Source organism: Epinephelus lanceolatus, chromosome 4, assembly GCF_041903045.1.
Source record: "Epinephelus lanceolatus isolate andai-2023 chromosome 4, ASM4190304v1, whole genome shotgun sequence".
Classification (NCBI taxonomy): domain Eukaryota; kingdom Metazoa; phylum Chordata; class Actinopteri; order Perciformes; family Serranidae; genus Epinephelus; species Epinephelus lanceolatus.
The window spans coordinates 41,813,626-41,832,967 of record NC_135737.1 but is presented as its reverse complement, the minus strand read 5'-3'; the positions used below and the strand labels follow the sequence as shown (position 1 = coordinate 41,832,967).

General features: G+C 41.9%; 1 protein-coding gene across 1 annotated transcript; it reads left to right on the top strand.

Moving 5' to 3' along the window:
* The first annotated feature begins 2,303 nt into the window (after positions 1–2,303).
* Positions 2,304–19,303, top strand: LOC117259737 (coatomer subunit beta'-like). Its single transcript, XM_033631406.2, has 22 exons — positions 2,304–2,428; positions 3,122–3,259; positions 3,417–3,503; positions 5,156–5,282; positions 5,384–5,532; positions 5,841–5,987; positions 8,221–8,320; positions 8,409–8,551; positions 9,168–9,367; positions 9,874–9,984; positions 10,208–10,296; positions 10,383–10,489; positions 10,571–10,714; positions 10,967–11,097; positions 11,317–11,524; positions 11,867–11,977; positions 13,891–14,105; positions 14,211–14,303; positions 14,614–14,794; positions 15,038–15,109; positions 16,908–17,942; positions 18,067–19,303. The coding sequence occupies exons 1-22, from the start codon at positions 2,426–2,428 to the stop codon at positions 18,154–18,156; spliced, it is 3,681 nt and encodes a 1,226-aa protein (XP_033487297.1). The 5' UTR covers positions 2,304–2,425; the 3' UTR covers positions 18,157–19,303.
* Positions 19,304–19,342: the final 39 nt, after the last annotated feature.

Here is a 19,342-nt window from a genome sequence, read left to right as displayed (position 1 = left end):
GAGCAAGTAGTTGTTTTCCATATTTAAGTCCAGCCTCACACACACACACACAATTATACATAACCAGTGGACTCTAGTGTTGTCTGTGTTGTACTGATATGAAGAGGCCCAGCCCGTGGCTATCTTTGGAGGCTATCTCCATTTATTCCTGACAGCTAGAGGTACAAACAAAATCCAAAATCCAACGAAATCCTCCATCAATTACTAAAATGAACTTATAAACAGCTTAACAGCACTAAAACACACAAATTACTACAAGAGCAATGTCGCTTACCTCTCCCATGGAACACAAAAGCAAAACGGTAGAGGCAAGGCAGGAGACACCCCCAAAGGTGAACGTAGGGGTAGTATCAAACGTTCCGCATATTGAGTACAGAGGTCTGAGCGTGTCAGGTAATAACAACTGAAACAAATTGCGTGTAATCATAATGCACATTTAACTTTGTTACTCAGGTCCTCTACCAGAGGCCTCGCGTTTGAGGGTTCTGCGCAGTACCTTAGCTGTTCCTAGGACCGCACTCTTCTAGACAGACACCTCAGATGTTATACCTGGAATCAGCTGGAGCCACTCTCCCAGTTCGTGGGTCACTGCCCCCAGTACTATGATTACCACTGGCACCATTGTTGCCTTTACTCCTCACATCTTCTCTAGCTCCTCTTCCAGCCCTTGACATTTTTCGAGGTTCTCGTGCTCCTTCTTCCTGATGATGCTGTCGCTTGGGATTGTTTCATCTATCTATCAACACAATGTCCGACTGGTTAGCCATCCGAGTTTGTCAGTCTTGATATCTTAGCTCAGTCATTCTTAACAACCTTAGGAGGCGTCTTCCATTGTGACCTTGGGAGTTCCAGCCCATACTCAGTGCAGATTATCATGTACACTATGCCAGCCACTTGATTATGGCGTCCCATGTGTACTGTTCATACATACATATACTGTAGATTAGATAGATATGATTGCATAAATTGATTATAAGATTAGGCTTACAGCACATAAAAGACATTTATTCAGGTTTTGAAACTGACCTCTGCACTTAAAGTTTTCTCATATATGAAAATAAGTGTTGAATATTTGCACTTCATATTATAAAAAGAACGGTGCTAATGATGCACTGTAAAAAAAAAAAAAAAAAAAAAACTGTTAAGAATAAAACTAGTTGAAGTTTCATATCCATCCTAAAATTCTCTGATCAGACAAAAGACCCAAAGGCCATTTTAAGCCCTGGTCATATCTCCTATTGGTTTGGTAAAAGTAGGGATTAAGACTCAAAAGTAAACTTGGTGGATAGTGTGTGTTTTCTACAGTGTACAACAGCGCGAGCTCACAGGTACAACATGTTCTGCCGGATCTTGAGCTGCTCCCGCAGGAAGCAGTGGAGGATCCACGTCGCCAAAACAAGATGCGTCAAGTCAGACAGCGGCAGAGAGAGTTTAACCGGAAAAGGGGCGTGTTGTCTTCAAAATAAAAGCCTTACATTTACTAGCAACACGTATACAGTACTGTCGATAGATATTACAAGTTGATATTGTGCAATAATGTAGCCTACTTGTTATTTAATTAAGCACCTGCTGTAGCCAATGTCTGCATGTAGGCGTTTAATACACTGAAACAATGTCCACCTGAGCAGCCTTCTCATGCACCTTATAGTTCTTCAGTTGTTTATCTGTGCATACAATTACAAAAAAGTAACATAAGAAAATGCACGGGTGAGATTACAATAACCCCATAAGGCTTATAAAAGGACGCCACCTAACACTGAAATAAAATTCAGCTGTATTACTGCCAATTTACAAACAAAAAATATTTCTTTTAAATATCTAAAAAGAAAAATGCCTTGCAATTACAAATACTATTCTTTTTTTTCTTCTTTTTTTTTTTAAATTAACAGTTTGACCATAATGCAGTCAATGTATGTTATTGTCCATTTGGTGTTTATATAACCAAACAAACATATAACTATTAAATATATTCTCAGAACTATGTACATAAGGAGCTTGTGGAAGTTGCTATCAAATAAATCTGATTGTTATAATTAATCCCCAGATTTTTATTTTATTTTTTTTTTTTTTTCATGTCGTTTCGTTTCGTTTTATTTAAATTTTATTTTATTTTAATTTCATTTTTCATTTCTTTTTTTTTGTGCCGATTACTAGTGAAAAACACAAGATCATATCTGGGCTATTAAATCAAAAGTTTCGGTTTTATAAACTGTTCCGCAGGCTTGTGGTTACATTTAATGTTTAATTTTTCAGAGACCACTTACTTTATTGTGAAAATAATTTCAGGAAGTCATTCTGTTTCTATTTCTGCTCGCTTGGTTGCAAAACTTTCTCCACTGAGTTCCACAGCAGAAGCCCGACGAGGGCAACAGAGAAGCCGGTCACTTTACTGGACAGCACCGCAGAGACTCACTGACGTGGAAACATGGTAGGCGGAAATAAAACAACAGAATCATTCACTATAATTTTATTTGTTGTTGATTGCTGTTTGATGGTTGTTTGTCAGTGGGACGCGGCACCATGTGCGTACAATCACTATCCATAAACGTTTAAAGTAAAAATGGAAACACCGTCCAAAACATACACTATACGTGGTACATGGAGCAGCTGTGAGCAAAAACAAACTCACTAAACTGCAAATATTTTATGATCAACAACGTTAAATGCAGCACAGAACAACATTCTTCTTTACTCTTGTGTTGTATTATAAAGTTGTTATATTTGTGTGAGATTTCCAGCGTCCATTCATCCCATTAAAAGCAGACAAATGAAAAGGCTACTCATTTTCATTGACATGATTAGACTTGAAAGGATCCAGTCATTATGGAGCAGGCATGCATATAAAATGTGGAATGGGCAGTATCAACAGACACACCCCCTCCATGACTCTCTCCAAAACCTCAAACAGGGTAGAAAGCAACATTTTGTCATTGTTTCCACCTTTACTTATGTAAGTCACTGAATTTAAAGTGTCTGCAGTGCTAAACATGCCATATGGACTGTGATATTTAAAACACAGGCTGATTATTTTGTGTTTTTTAATCCATCTTTGATGAGAGGAGCAGATTAGTGACCTGATTAAACTGCTGTTGATTAATATCCTTTGTTCTTTCCATCATAGCCTCTGCGGTTAGACATCAAGCGGAAGCTGACTGCTCGGTCAGACCGGGTGAAGAGCACTGATCTGCACCCCACTGAGCCCTGGATGGTGGCAAGCCTCTACAGCGGCACTGTGGTGGTCTGGAACCACGAGACACAGGTCGCTATCAGTCAATTACGCGTTCTGCCTTTGATCACTGATGCAGTCGTTCCTGCACACACACAATCGCTTCATATTTCTCCATCGCAGCTTGTGATTATCTGATAAAAATAATGTATAATGTTGATCTGGTTTAATCACTCCGGTGTGTGTGTAGATGATGGTGAAAACCTTCGAGCTGTGTGACCTGCCTGTCAGAGTGGCCAAGTTTGTAGCCAGGAAACACTGGGTCATCGCTGGAGCAGTAAGTACTGTGACTCAGTTAATGTATATTTAAGTTGCAATCTATCAGTACCTGTCCTTTCAGCAGTGGGTGACAAAGTACACATCTTAATCACTTGAGTCAAAGTATAGATACTCCTGGCCAAATGTTACTCCAATACAAGTAGAAGTGTATGAGTAAAATTAGTACTTGAGTTTAAGTAGAGTACTTGCAGGCTAAGCAAAGCATTCTAGACGTCTCTCTCCCCAGCCTTCGGGCTCAGCTCTCTCCTCACCACAACGCTCCAGCACAGCATCCGCATCAAACTGCCGATACATCTCGCTCCATTCTACCCTCACATGTGAACAAGACCCTGAGATACTTGAACTCCCTCGCTTGGGGCAGTAACTTTCCCCCAACCTGAAAGGGGCAATGCACCATTTTCCTGCAGAGAACCATGGCCTCAGATTTGGAGGTGCTGACCCTCATCCCAAACGGCTTCACATTCATCTGCAAACCACCTCAGTGCATGTTGGAGGTCATGGTGTGATGAAGCCAACAGAACCACATCATCTGCAAAAAGCAGAAATGCAATTCTGAGGTTCCCAAACTGGACCTCCGGGGGGACCTTCCTCCCCCAGGCACCTTGAGATCCTGTCCATGAATATCACAAACAGAATCGAAGACAAGGGACAGCCCTGGTGGAGGCCAACACCCATTGAGAACGTGTTGACTTTGTGCCAAGTATGCGGACACAGATCTCACTTTGGTTATACAAGGACCTGGTTGGCTCGTAGCAGTGAACCTGTTATCCCATATTCGCGCAGTACCCCCCACAAGACTCCCCTTGGAACACCTTCGAAAGCCTTTTCCAAGTCCACAAAGCACATGTTTAATGGATGGGCAAACTCCCACAAACCCTCCAGTAGCCCTGCAAGGGTAAAGGGCTGGTCCATTGTTTCCAACTAGAAGGGAATCTGCATTGCTCCTCCTAAAACGGAGGTTCGACAATTGGTCGTAGCCTTCTTTCCAGCACCCTGGAATAAACTTTCCTGGGGAGTCTGAACAGTGTGATACCCCTGTAATTGGAGCACACCCTCCAGTCGCGGACCCTAATCCTGCCACTCCAAGGGCACTGTACCCGTCCTCCAAGCAACACTGAAAAGTCTCAAAAACTATACTGATGTAAATGTGCTTTGTAACTGTCCACCACTGCTTTTCAGTATGTTAACTGACAAAAAAATCAAGTGTTAAATTAGGATGCACGTGCTTTTCTCCTATAAAGCATCATAGTTAAATGGGAAATGTTTTTTAAGGTATGCATTTACAAAAATAGTGTCATTTCTTAATTGTTACACACAAAAATCACCAGGTCAAAATTGATCTAATTTGGGTTGTTGGAGCACACACACGATCCTGGCTTAACTTTGCCCAGTACTCATGAGTAATAAAACAATCGGGCCACCACTTACATCCAAGACAAGTTACTATAATATAACTTGTCTTATTCTGCATGTGGATCCTTTGTTGTTTCTCAAAATAATCCTTTGTCATGGGTTAATTTGATGACCCAGTAGTTTTCTACCCATGTGCAGTGCTGCTCTGCTGCCACTCCTCTGTGCAGGAGACAAATCTGTGTTTTTGTGTTTTGTTCAGGACCAAACGCGCTTCTCAGTTTCTTTGTCTGCCCCCAGGATGACATGCAGATCCGTGTGTTCAATTACAACACGCTGGAGCGAGTTCATATGTTTGAGGCTCACTCTGACTACATCCGCTGTATCGTTGTCCACCCTACACAGCCCTACGTGCTCACCAGCAGTGGTAGGAAAGAACTATATAAAACGTCCAGTATTTCTAACTGTAAATAAGTATAGCACATTCAGCACTTATCATGGTGGTGTTTTATCTGTGTGTGTTTTCAGATGACATGTTGATCAAGCTGTGGGACTGGGACAGAAAGTGGACGTGCAGTCAAGTGTTTGAGGGACACACTCACTACGTCATGCAGATTGTCATCAACCCAAAAGACAACAACCAGTTCGCCAGTGCATCTTTAGATAGAACTATTAAGGTATACACACAAACACATACAGAGACACATGCAAATGCTTGGAAGAGCACACAAGAGAACTTTGCTTTAGGGCACAAACAGCAGACGCTGGGTGCTGTTCTTCCAGTTTAAATGAAGGTAAATGTGACAGAAAGGAGGAACATATTCGTCATAGCCAGAGGTAACAAGGTTTATGGGAGCTGTGGTCTCAATTCTGGGAAACACCATCACTAACCACACCACCTCTGTGAGATAGAAGCCTTTAATCATCTTGATCAAGGCCTCATTTGCCTACACCTAACTGATATTTACTATCTCTCTTTTTGCAGGTGTGGCAGCTGGGCTCCAGGACTCCCAACTTCACTCTGGAGGGCCACGAGAAGGGTGTGAACTGTATTGATTACTACAGTGGAGGAGACAAGCCCTACCTCATATCAGGGGCTGATGACCGCCTGGTCAAGATCTGGGATTATCAGGTACCACTTACACTAGAGAGTTCTTTTGCTCAGTATTCTGCGACAGTTTACAGGGTTTAGGTAATAATGGTAATTTTATCATTATTTTATCAATAGTTTTTATTTCTTTGCCGTACAAGACACTGCTATTTCACAAAATATGCATCCTCCAGTAATACATATACAGAAAAAAGATCATTAACATCATAAGTAGGTCCTGAAGCTTTCAAATAACATATTGATGTGGAAAATCCCAAAATTAACTGCACACCAAAACAACTGCTATAGCCTAAAGCTTTTTGTCTCATCTCCCAGGCATTCTCCAAGTAACTGTCCAATTTAAATCTTTCATATGTGAGCAGTCAGCTGAGTCTTTGTGAATCATCCATTCATTTATGTTACCAAGCATGTGCTGCCCAGTAAGAAGGAAGATAGAAAAAAGAAACGGGACTTTTCTGTATCATTCAGACAGCAGATAGAACAAATCCACTTATCTTCTTCCAGACTGACACTTTCAGCAGTAAGTGGTTAAATACCAGATCTCAGCTCAGCACATTAAAATCTTTGCTTTTTAGATCAATTATATTCGACGTAATTCGCATTAGCATTTCCTTATTATTTATTATGTCATCCTAAATGTACATAGTTTTGGTTTAGTCCATATATCATTTGCAAATTACTCTTTACTATCAGCAAATACATTCTCACAGTGGAAGACATTATTAAAAAATGCCTCACCAAAAGCCATAGTTGTAGAACAATATACATATCTTCCAGCGAGCCTCACATGGTTCTCATCCCATATAGAGAATAAGTAAGTGCAGCAGAAGTAGTAGGTGTAGTTGTATCTGTAGGGAAAGCAATAACAGGGATGCAGTTCTACAATGCTACGTATATGTTTTCAAATTTCAAAATGTTTGTCTAGGGTTCATCCATTATTATTCAGAGAACTAAATATCTAGTTTCCTAAAGGAGTTCTATTGTATTTAGGAGCTCTACAATATTTATAGCATAACTGTGATTCAGAGGTCTGCATACGGTTCTCAACATTGGGGTGGCTGGGCCAGCAGCTAGCAGCTAGTGGTGCTAACAGTGCGAACAGTGCTGACAACGGCAACAGTGCTAACAAAGCTAAGAGTGTTAACTGGGGGTAAACTGGAAGATGGGAGCCATGTTTTCATGACAACAACGTACAGATGTCACTTGTAACCACTGAACAGGGTTCCCAAGGTCATGGAAAACCTGGAAAAGTCATGGAATTTGTAAACATAATTGAAAGTTTTGGGAAACTCATGGAATTTTGTGGTTTGTAATTAAATTCATTGTTACAGAGATCTTCCGGGCATAACCTTCCATGTAATGTAACATAACGGCAAATTTATTTTCTGTAAGCTAGCCATTGACATAACGTAGCTTTAATATGCGTTATCCTAGAGCTGCATGATATATTGTTTCAGCATCGTAGAGATGCGCAATAGTAACATGGAAGGAGGTACAATGTCAAGTAAGGCAAATTAACTCAAACAACCTATTAGAGGCTTGATAAAAATGGAAAACTTGAACGGTTCTCCTATTTAATAATGTATACCAGCCAAGTTGTCCACTTTAAGACGTCATGTGTATGTGACATAGTTTGGCGGCGTTTGTTATGGGCAGTGAGACTCTCCTGCATGTGTGTGTCTAAAAAAAGTACCATGACCAGGCCAGCAAGTTCAGCAGACACAATTAGGTGCATGCTTTTCCAAAATGATTTCCAGTTCTATTATGGGTCCTTGATAAGTCATGGAAAACTTTTGAAATTTTGTCCCTGACTGAATGAGTGCAGTGCAGAGCGGCTGTGGAACACACACAGGGGACTCACATGCACAAACATGCACACATTGCTGGACTGTCTACCACAATAAAGAACAGAGAAGCTCTGATCACAGCACACACAGAAGTAGCTTGATTTCACTCTCTGCTCAGGACGCCGTTACTCCACTATATCTTCATATAGCAAATAATTAGTTGCCGCTATGTGTTGTGTGAAGCTCATTTAAAGTGGCATAACTTTATCAAGCATGCATTTAATATTTTGAATAAAACTTCCATACACTCCAGTGTAGCAGGTGGCATGTGCATATTATTCTGTGTGTTAATATTCAGTGTTACATATTGGTAACAAACACACATGAGCAGTTCAGATTTTAAAAAAACATACTATTGCCAGTGGTATTATTTGATGAGTGCATATGCTTTTGTCTTTATCTACCAGAACAAAACCTGTGTTCAGACCCTGGAGGGTCACAACCAGAACGTGACCTGCGTCTGTTTCCATCCGGAGCTGCCAATCATCCTCACCGGTTCCGAGGATGGTGGGTTTTGTATTTCAATGAAACATTTTTAAAGCTTAAAATCAGAACGGCATTTTATTTCGCTTTGACCTCTTTGTTGTTTCCATAGGCACTGTGCGAGTGTGGCACTCCAACACCTACCGACTAGAAAACACGCTCAACTATGGCATGGAGAGAGTGTGGTGTATTTGTGGCCAGCCTGGCTCCAACAGTGTGGCTCTGGGCTATGATGAAGGCACCATCATCATCAAGGTATACAAAGCAGTATGACTAAGTTTTAAATTTTCAATATACTTGATTTTAAGTGCTGTACGGTTCTTTAATTCCTTAATTCCTCACATAAATGACTGAATATACAAAGTAGGAGCAGGCTGATGTGAGCAGCTCATCTCAGAACATTAAGAAAACAATATAATGCAGTTTTTAAGAAAAGTCATTATTTAGATATTACCATTTTTTCCCAATTTCATTCTCCAGCTGCATTTGACTTTTGATTAAGGCCCAATCGATGGGCCCTTGGAAGCCGCTCTTTTGTCAGTGGGGCCCTGAGGACAGCAGCCAGGAACCACAGACTCATGAAATAATGTTAATAATCTCTTGTAAACAGAAAATGGAACATTAATGCTTAATTTTTAAACTGTAAACAACTCCACAGGTTATTAACACCCAAAAATGGAGGATACGACCTCTCTATCCTCAGTAGCAGCTATGAGCAGTTACATAACACTGCCTCAGTTTGATAATATTACATAGCAGATTGTGTATGCTGAAGGAATGTTTGTTGACCTGCGGTATTAAAATGGTGCCCCTCGTTGTCACCACAAATCTGGCACCTCATCTTCCTGTTCCCTCACCCTGTCTGTCTCAGCTGGGACGGGAGGAGCCAGCCATGTCCATGGACTCCAGCGGGAAGGTCATGTGGGCTCGCCACTCCGAAGTGCAGCAGGCAAACCTGAAGGCCATGGGAGAGACTGAGATCAGAGATGGAGAGAGGCTGCCACTGGGTGTCAAAGACATGGGCAGCTGCGAGATCTTCCCCCAGACCATCCAGCACAGCCCCAATGGGAGGTGAGAGTGGTGGGCTGTGGGTGGAAACAGTGGTAATAAGAGGTTATATATTTTTATGGCAGGGATTTATTGAATTCTCAGTTCTGATTGCTAAGGTTCTGATCACAGATGCTTAGAGAACGCAATGAATTATTTTTAAATGTGTCAAATTATTGATTTCTTTAGTATGTAGGCGTGTAATAAGCGGGATAATGTACAGCAAGCAGGTCCTTAATGTGGAATGAGGCCTCAATGCATAGCTTAGGGGTCTTGAATCATCCTACACATAATGTATATTATCTGTTTTCATTTTTTAATATATGTCCTGATTTGTGCTGTTGAGACATGCTTCTAGTTTTTATATCACTTGGAGTAAGAGCACATTGAAGTTTCTGGACTGAACTGTTTGTGTCTGATCACAGTGTTAATGTCCAGAACACGTGTTAACCTGATTCTTTGGGGGGTGAGAATAGTATGTGTCCTCCCTATTTTATATCCTGATATGTATGCGTTTTGTGTGTGTGCAGATTTGTAGTGGTGTGTGGAGATGGGGAGTATATCATCTACACCGCCATGGCCCTGAGGAACAAGAGCTTCGGCTCAGCTCAGGAGTTTGTCTGGGCCCATGACTCATCACAGTAAGTCAACATTGCTTTCTTGCTGCGAGTTAGATGAGAAGGTTGATACCAGTCTCTATCTGTATGCTATTTCTTGGCTTTAGCTTCGTATTTAGTGAACAGACCAAAGCGCGGTCTTGGATCTCATCTAACTGTCCCAAAATGTTTTGTAACAAGAGTGATTAACTTCCCCCTCTGATGAGGTCAGTGACATTATAACTAAGTGTTTATGTTATTTCCACAGGTATGCCACTAGAGAAGGCAACAGTATGGTCAAATTATTTAAGAACTTCAAAGAGAAGAAGGCTTTTAAACCTGATTTTGGGGCTGAAGGTGAGTTCTGTTGTTTTTTCCTTGTGTGGATAGTACAATGTGTATATGCAAGTATGTCTCATCTTTGGTATCCTGCTGTCCCACAGGTATCTTTGGTGGCTTCTTACTCGGAGTGAGGTCAAACAGCGGCCTGGCCTTTTACGACTGGGAGACTGCTGAACTGATTCGCCGCATCGAGATCCAGCCTAAACATGTGAGTGTTGCTGCTATGGCTCTCACGTCTTCAGCAGTCTGTCTGTTGCCCTCTTATAATATCTTGTCTTTGTGTCTTTAGATCTTCTGGTCCGATGGTGGGGAGCTTGTGTGTATCAGCACAGATGAGTCTTTCTTCGTGCTGCGCTACCTACCGGAGAGAGTGGCATCAGCTCAGGAGTCCAAGGAGGAGATAACGGAGGATGGGATAGAGGGCGCCTTCGAGGTCAGAGACACGTAGTAGAGAATTTCCTGAACTAATGTGCAAGGATATTATTTGCAGGATATAATCTCCAGAAGCACGTGATGAAAAGCAGAGAAATTTTATCACCTACTACATTTTCATTTTTAAAAACTTTTGCCAATCTTTGGTGTCATTTGAAACGTCTATTGAGGAGTTGTGGTTTCTCTTTTAGGTTTTGAGAAATGTTAATGGGAGTTTCCAATGGTGTCTGTCTTGTTTCTTCCTGGTGCCCAGGTGCTGGGTGAGGTCCCTGAGGTGGTGAAGACAGGAGTTTGGGTGGGAGACTGCTTCATCTACACCAGCTCTCTTAACAGACTGAACTACTATGTTGGAGGAGAGATCATCACCATTGCTCATCTGGACAGGTATACTATGTGTATGCATGTATTTTTAGAAAGATGTACCCATTTATGTTTATTCATCTCTGAACTTGGCCATCCACAAGGCATGCTGGGAAAATCTGCTGCACAGTTTTGAATCCACTTGATGTCTCATGGCGTCCACTGTTCTCTTTCCATCCATTTCTATCCCGTAAATTAAAAATACCATGAAAAATTCTCAAAGCAATGCCTTTCTGGTTTTAGGACCATGTATCTGCTGGGCTACATCCCCAAGGACGATCGTCTCTACCTCGGAGACAAGGAGCTGAACGTCATCAGCTACGCCCTGCTGCTGTCAGTGCTGGAGTACCAGACAGCTGTCATGAGGAGGGACTTCAGCACGGCTGACAAGGTTCTGCCAACAATCCCCAAGGAGCAGAGGACCAGGGTAGCCCACTTTTTGGAGAAACAGGTTTGTCCTCCAACTTTTGTGCAGCTCTGTGCCTTTCCTTTCCGCCTGAGCTGACTATAAATTCAGGATTTGACTATGGAATGCATAATTTCCCGAACATCAGGCAGCCAGATGGAGGAAAATCCTCTGAGCAGAATTCTTGTGTGTTTCTTTTAAAATATATTTATCATGGGAATGGTTTTGCTTCTCACGCAGTGTCTTTTACCACTTTACTTTCACATAGTTTCGCATATCTAATCTTGCACTGTCGGCCAAAGTGCCTTACATAAAAACAGACGACAGAGCAGAAAACATGGAGTGAAATATTTATAACTCTTCGTTGTGTTTTCTTGTGTTGTGTAGGGCTTCAGACAGCAGGCTCTGGCTGTGTCCACTGACCCGGAACACAAGTTTGAACTGGCCCTGCAGCTGGGAGAGCTCAAGATAGCCTACCAATTGGCTTCAGAGGCAGAGGTCAGAGAACACATACACACAAAAACAAGACCATAGCAGTGTCCTAAATCCATACTGCATACTGACTCTATACAGCATGCACTACATACTAATCGTCTAAGCAGTTTGTATACAAAAATATCCATGTGTGTGTAGCTGTCTTGCTGTGAGTTCCCCAGCACAGACACACAGAATAAACACTCCCTCTATATGCAATACTTTTATTTACTTCTGCTAAGCACACAATAACAAAATCAGATCGGCTCTTCCAGCACATGTCTCAGTGCATTCAGTCTTAAACCAAAAACTCAGGCACTTACCTTCTCCTTGGTCTCCTTGGTCTGGGCCGCAGTCCTTCGAGGGCCAGCACACTACTGCATCAAAAAGGGAGATGTAATAAGAACAAACCAGCAGCAGCTGTGTCAATCAACTCACCTGGTACTACTCTCATGAGTCATCCCCCTTCACCTCTCCCCTGCAGCTGACTTTGAATCAGACCCACCTCCACAGTGTGACAGTCGGTTGTCAGTCAAACTGCAACTATGGAAAACTACTGCCATTAAACTTCACAAAGAGATGTCAGAATGTTTTGTTGAGGTTTTTCTCTCTTTTTTTAACTTTTTCACCACCACCCACATTTTTTCTGAGCTGTGAGGAGTGCATCCATTTCATATGTGAATTGCACTGTGGAAGAATAATGTGTGTGAACAGCACACTCAAAACTCAGCGGTATGCATACTGTCTGCTTTGAGTATTCTTTATTTTGTCTCTTTCCTTGTGTGAACATGCTGAAAACCTGCTGAGAAAGAATATGTATCAGGTTTGAGGCATGGCACAAGAGTCTACAGCCGTGCTAGCAGCTCTATGAGGCTGTATTGGTGCTCTGAGCTAAATGCTAACCTCTGCATGCTAACATTCTCACAATAACAATTGCATTCATGCTGTTGTTAAGCAGTTATTATCTTAACAATGTTCATGGTCTTAGTTAAGTGTACAAGAATGCTAATATTTGCTAATTAGCATTAAACACAGACTAAAGCTAAAGCTGATGAGAATGTCATTAGCTTTGTAGCTGTTTGGTCTTAAATCAGTGAACAAACTGAAAGGCAGATGAAAAGTCAGAGGGGCAATGATGTTACAATTCATCCTGAGGTGATAATGAATGTTAGCACTAAACTTCAACCTCATGTAGGCAAAAGTGGAAAAGTCCCGTTTAACAAGACAGTAGGATTAATTCTCTGGGAACAATGGCGATATATTTAATGGCAATCCATTCAACAGACGTAGATATATTTCACTGTGGAACAAGATGTGGACCAAGCTAGGTAAAAAAAAGGTTGCTCACAGTCTGGTTGGAGGATCCTAACGTTAGTTTATCTTATGATAGAATAATTCAAAAGACTTTTTAATCCATTCATCCATTATTTGTAACCGCTTATTCTATTCAGTGTCACTGGAGCCTATCCCAGCTCACATTGTCCAAAGGCAGGGTACACCCTAGAGAGGTTGCCAGACTATCACAGGGCTGGCACATACAGACAGACAACCATTCACACTCACATTCACACCTACGAGCGATTTAGAGTCACCAATTAACCTGCATGTCTTTGGACTATGGGAAGAAGCCAGAAAAGCTGGTGAAAAACTACAGAGAGAACATGCAAGTCCACACAGAAGGGCCCGAGCCAGCCAGTGGGTGTGAACCCTGAGCCCTCTTGCTGTGAGGTGACAGTGCTAACCGCTGCACCACTGAGCTGCCAAAACATTTTTCAATGATTTTCTTTCATCAGTAGCTTTGTAATACACAGGATAATGTATAGTCACAGCCCTGAGCTCCCATACTTGACAGCGCATTGTTGTTGAGGATCATGCTTTTCCTCCTGTGTTAATCCTCTCTCCTGTCTCTTTGGCACCTTGGCATGTGGGCGCTACAGTCAGAGCAGAAATGGAAGCAGTTGGCGGAGCTCGCGACGACAAAGTGCCAGTTCAGCTTGGCTCAGGAGTGTCTGCACCAGGCTCAGGATTACGGGGGATTATTGCTGTTGGCCACTGCCTCGGGCAACGCCAACATGGTGGGGAAGCTGGCCGAGGGGGCAGAGAGAGATGGAAAGACCAACGTGGCCTTTCTCACCTACTTCCTGCAGGGAAGGTGAGGAAGGAGCTATGCTCAAATCCAGGTTTCAATAATCTTGTTATATTTTTCTGAATTAGTTTATTTATTTTTGCACATCACCACTTCTCTGTGTTTGCCCAGATTGGACAAATGTCTGGACCTTCTTATTGAAACAGATCGGTTGCCAGAGGCTGCGTTTCTGGCAAGAACATATCTGCCCAGCCATGTGTCGAGGTAAAGTTGTTTCTGTTGAGTGCACAGCATATGCCTGGGTGTTGAACTCCAGTGCACTGGCTGTTTCTGTGTGCATACATTAATCTTATATCCATATGTGTCCTGCAGAACCTTTGCATACACCAGTTTGCCCCTTATTCTGAATTAATACGTGTTTTTGTTTCCCAGAGGACAACAAGTTTCCAGAAACCAAGATTTATGGGAAAAATGATGCTATTCCTAACAGTTTTTGATAACAGAAATGTCTATATCCGTGTTTATGTTTACATGATGCATCACTGATGAGCTGCATACACTCCCCTTCCTCCAGGGTGGTGAAGCTTTGGAAGGAGAGTCTGTCCAAGGTGAACCAGAAGGCAGCAGATGCTCTGGCTGACCCCACCCAGTACAGCAACCTGTTCCCTGGCCTCCAGCAAGCCGTGCTGGCTGAAGAGTACCTGAAGGAGACTCATGTCAGGGTCAGGCCTGCTGCAGAGTACCCACTTATCATGGTCAGTGGAAGTCAGAGGAGCTATACTTAAAGCTGTAATAGATCAAGGAGTCGTTTTATATTTTATAAATGTTGCACAAAAGGTTCACTGCTGCATAAGCTAATTTATTCAGTTTTATAGTCCGTTGTTGAGTTTGAATATCTTCTCTCAAATGATGTTCTTCTAATTCGTCGTCTGAATTAACTGTGCATACTCCAAGCATCGTGTTTGAGTTTTCATTTTTCCTGTCTCTCTTTGCTTCAGCCAAATGAGGACCGTAATGTTCTGGAGGAAATTGCAGGTTTTGTGCCCAAGGGAGAGATCACTGAGCCGGAGGTGAGGATCTATTGAGGGAGATATTGGATGTTTTTTTTCTGTCTTTGGCTGGAAAAAAGACTCAGAAAGGAAGGGTTCACATTTTTTTCAAGCTTGTCTTACTGTGGCGTAATACTCACATGCTCATATCTACAATAAAACAATAACTGTTCATGGTTATTGTTACTACAGTCCATACTGACGTAGAAGAGATCCACACTTTGCATAGTTCAAATGTAGGGACAAAACCAACAGTCTTCATTCCATGAAGAAATAAAATTCAGTTCAGCCAAAGCTAATATGGGGCTTCAGCAGTCTGAGTCAGACATATCAAGTGGGAATCTAGCAAAGTTCTTTTTATTACAAAATTCCCTCTTTGCATTAATATCACTCAGCAACAACTCACCAAGGACATACTATGTGGAGGAGAAACTGAGGCTTCAGCAATTAAAACAAGCTCCACCTTGAGCATCTGCAACAGTAAAATGCATCAATACATCATGACATACTGATGCACCAATATTACAAATCTAATTTAATACATTATAATATGAGACCACGGCCATTTTTCTGCTGCAAAGGTATTTTTACTTTTGATACTTAAAGTATATATTTCTAAAAACACTTCTGTTAGTAAGATTTTGAATGTAAGAGTAAAAATTGCTGAGTTTCAAATTGACCTAGCGTGGGTCCATATTGCACAGACACGAAATTGAAGCACCTTGTCCTAGTAACCTGGTAGAAAACCACCCAAGACATAGGGTCATGTTGATGGTAAGATATTAACACTTAACACTGTGGCAGAACAACTCATTGGTACAGGGTAAAGTCAACCCAGTATGGCTTGGGTGCCATCTTGACTCGCACTGGGTCCATTTTTAACCCAGATTGTTAGTGTGTTGTAAAGGAGCATTTTAAAGGGGCAGTTCACCTCCAAATCAAAAAGACGTATTTTTCCTCTTACCTGTAGTGCTGTTTAGCAGTCTAGATTGTTTTGATGTGAGTTGCAGAGTGTTGGAGATATCGGCCGTAGAGTTGTCTGCCTGCTCTCAAATATAATGGAACTAGATGGCACTCGGCTTGTGGTGCTCAAAGCGCCAAAAAAATACATTTGAAAAACTCAACAGCGATGTCTCTTTCCAGAAATCATGACCTGGTTACTCAAGATAATCCACAGACCTTCTTGTGAGTAGTTTCATGTAGGAACTATTTTCTTTCTACTAAACTACACCCGCCAACCTTATCACTGTGCAGAAGGAAGTGTGCATCTACTCATGGACGAAAGAGAGGCTTGTGCTTGTCGCAGACGTAAACATTAATGGCGTCCTCCTCAGCTGAATGTTAGCTAGCTCAGTGGTGCTAGGTGAGCTGGCACTAGATGCATGCTTTCTTCGGTGTGGTGATACAGTTGGCAGGTGTAGGTCTATAGAAAGAAAATACTTCCTACATTAAACTGCTCACAACAAGGTCTGTGGATTATCTTGAGTAAGGGGTCATGATTTCTGTAAAGAGACATTGCTGTTGAGTTTTTCCAAATGTATTTTTGGCGCCGTGAGCACCACAAAGCAAGTGCCATCTAGTTCTTTTATATTTGAGAGAAGGTAGACATCTCTATGGCCGATATCTCCAACATTCATGAGCTCACACCAAAACAATCTACATTGATAAATAGCTCTGCAAGGAAGAGAAAAAATAGTAAAGGATCTGGACTGTTTTAATGTACATGTGGGCATGTGAGTATTATGGGAATATAAACTCATGAATTATATAGAACTTATCCTTTAAAACTAAATTGTGATTCTGCTTGTTTTAAATACAGGCAGTGGTGAGCAGCATAACTGAAACCGTCATGGTAGCAGCAATGACAGAGGCTGTAGCTGCAGAAACAGCAGCAGTGGAGGAACCCATTCCATTAAAACAGGAGATTATTGATCCTGTCTCAGCAGCAGCAGAAGAATCCATCCCAAAAGCAGCATCCCCTCTGCCTGTGCCTGTCACAGTAGTAGAGGAGCATGTTGAACCAGAGCAAGCAGAATCTGTTTCTTCTGAGGAGGACGTCATCGCTAAATCAGAGGAGGCATCAGTCTCTGTAGAGGAAGACATTGTAGAGTCCACCACAGAGATCGCCCCCGAAGAGCCAGAGGTGGTACAGTCCAACCTCATGGAAGATGTCACATCATCAGTTGAGGCAGATGTTCAGGAAATTTCTCCAGCTGCTGATGCTGTGCCTGCTGCCTGTGTATCTGAAACATATCTCATGGAGACAACATCAGAAACCATCGTGGCTACAGAAGAAACGCCAGTGACAACAGAAACCACAGCAACAGATGCCCCAGTTAGCACTGGTCTGTTAGTTGATACTGATGTAACAGAGTCTATAGCAACTGGCGAAGTGCCTGTTAATGAAGAACCAGAAGCACCAGTCATCGTAGAAACAGCAGTAAAGGAGACTCATGTCTCAGAGGAACTTGTTACAGAAGCAGCAGCACAACCAGTCGCAGTAGAGGAGCTCATCTCCTTTGAAAACACAGCCAGTCTGTTGCCAAATGAGCCTGTCCACCCCCCAACCTTTCCAGATTTTGCCCTTGATCCACTGCTGGACCCACTCGAAAATACAATGCCAGCATTGACACCAGTCTCGGCACAAGAACCCGAACAAGAGGAACAAACTGCAACACTCCCAGTAAAGCCTGAGGACAAGCTGGAGCCTGCTGTGCCACTACAGGCTGAGCCAGAGGTTTTATCCCCAGTAGCAGCTCCCACAGAGGGGAACATAGCGAAGGAGGAGGTGGCAGGTTCTGAGGGAGCTGAGAAACTTGCTGCAGAGAGTCTCGAGGCAGAGCTTAATGATGAGGTAAACGTTCGTTTTTAATTTACTAAGTTTGGCATGATTGTGGAACAAAATAAACAATAAATATGTGTATTCAGGAATTTCTTGTGTCTTTTAACGCAGCACCTTTTGTTTCCCACACGTTTAGATCCTGGATGATCTGGATCTGGACAATTTTGACCTGGAAGATATCGACACCACAGATGTCAACCTGGATGATGAACTGTTGAGTGAATAGGAAGAGGAATCAACCATGAACCAAACTTTTCAGTGACCAAAGAATACAAAGGGCTGTTTTCCAGCAGACTAAAATGTCTTTAAGCTTAATTTACAAGCATTTGCTTACTTGGTTGTGAACTGAAGTAGTATAATAAGATGTACCTTATCTGGTTTTTGTAAATTTGTGGTACTGTGGGCCTAAATTGTTCAAAAGTACACTTCCAAGAGGGCAGGTTTAACCTCAAATTAAGCTGCAGATGTGACATGTCCAGGCTGTACTTAAACCCAACCTGTGAGACCAAACCCGTGCAGTGGCACTCTGTAGTGAAAGTAATTAAGGGTAGATTTAAAGGTACATAAATGTGTCAAAGGAGAAAAAAGGACACGATATAGTCGGGTGTGTTTGGAAATATGGGATAGATTATGGTCAGTTAAAAAATCCACCTCAGCCTGTTGTTTGTGACCTCATTTTAAACCACATTTGCTGCTTAAACAATACTGCCACCACCATGACAGCTCGTGTAAGACTTCCTTCACATCTCTAATTTAGTATCATCAGTTTACAATCCATATTTTAGGGGTAGAATGTTTCTCATCTCTTGGTGCTTTAGCTGACTGCAGTGTGCCCCAGCATGGAAAGTGATGAAGAATCTCTCTGTTCTTCCTCCTCATATCCCACACAGTAACACCACTGTTGATCAGGGTGTTCTCCAAGCCAGTGAGGAATTCTTCAAGTTTGAATACAGCTTTTATTCTTGAAGTGAAATTTAACCATTTTTCTCTAACATTCCTGCTGGAGTTAAATAAGAGCAGTATTTTTTGAGTTTCTATCTGGAACTTGGCTGCCTCGTGTCTTCTGGGTACCATGATTTTTATAAATAGTATGTATTCAAAAACAAGCCCACAATTTGGACAAATCTCCCATTTGGTGATATCCAGTGTCTCCATTACCTCTTTTTTGCTGATGTCATAATAGTTTGGTGCATCTTTACCTCTCAAAGCTTGAATCAACTGACTCATATGAAATCTTCATCTGTTACAAGTGCCTTAGGTGTGTTATTTTTTAAAGACTGTTTTCCCCTTTTCTTAAAAAGGTTGGATGTACTGTGTTTCCACACTTGAAAAGTGAATTAAATAAGCTTCAGTCAATAAAGCCTTGTATGTTATCCAGGTGTCATGTTATGATACGCCAACAACACGTCACA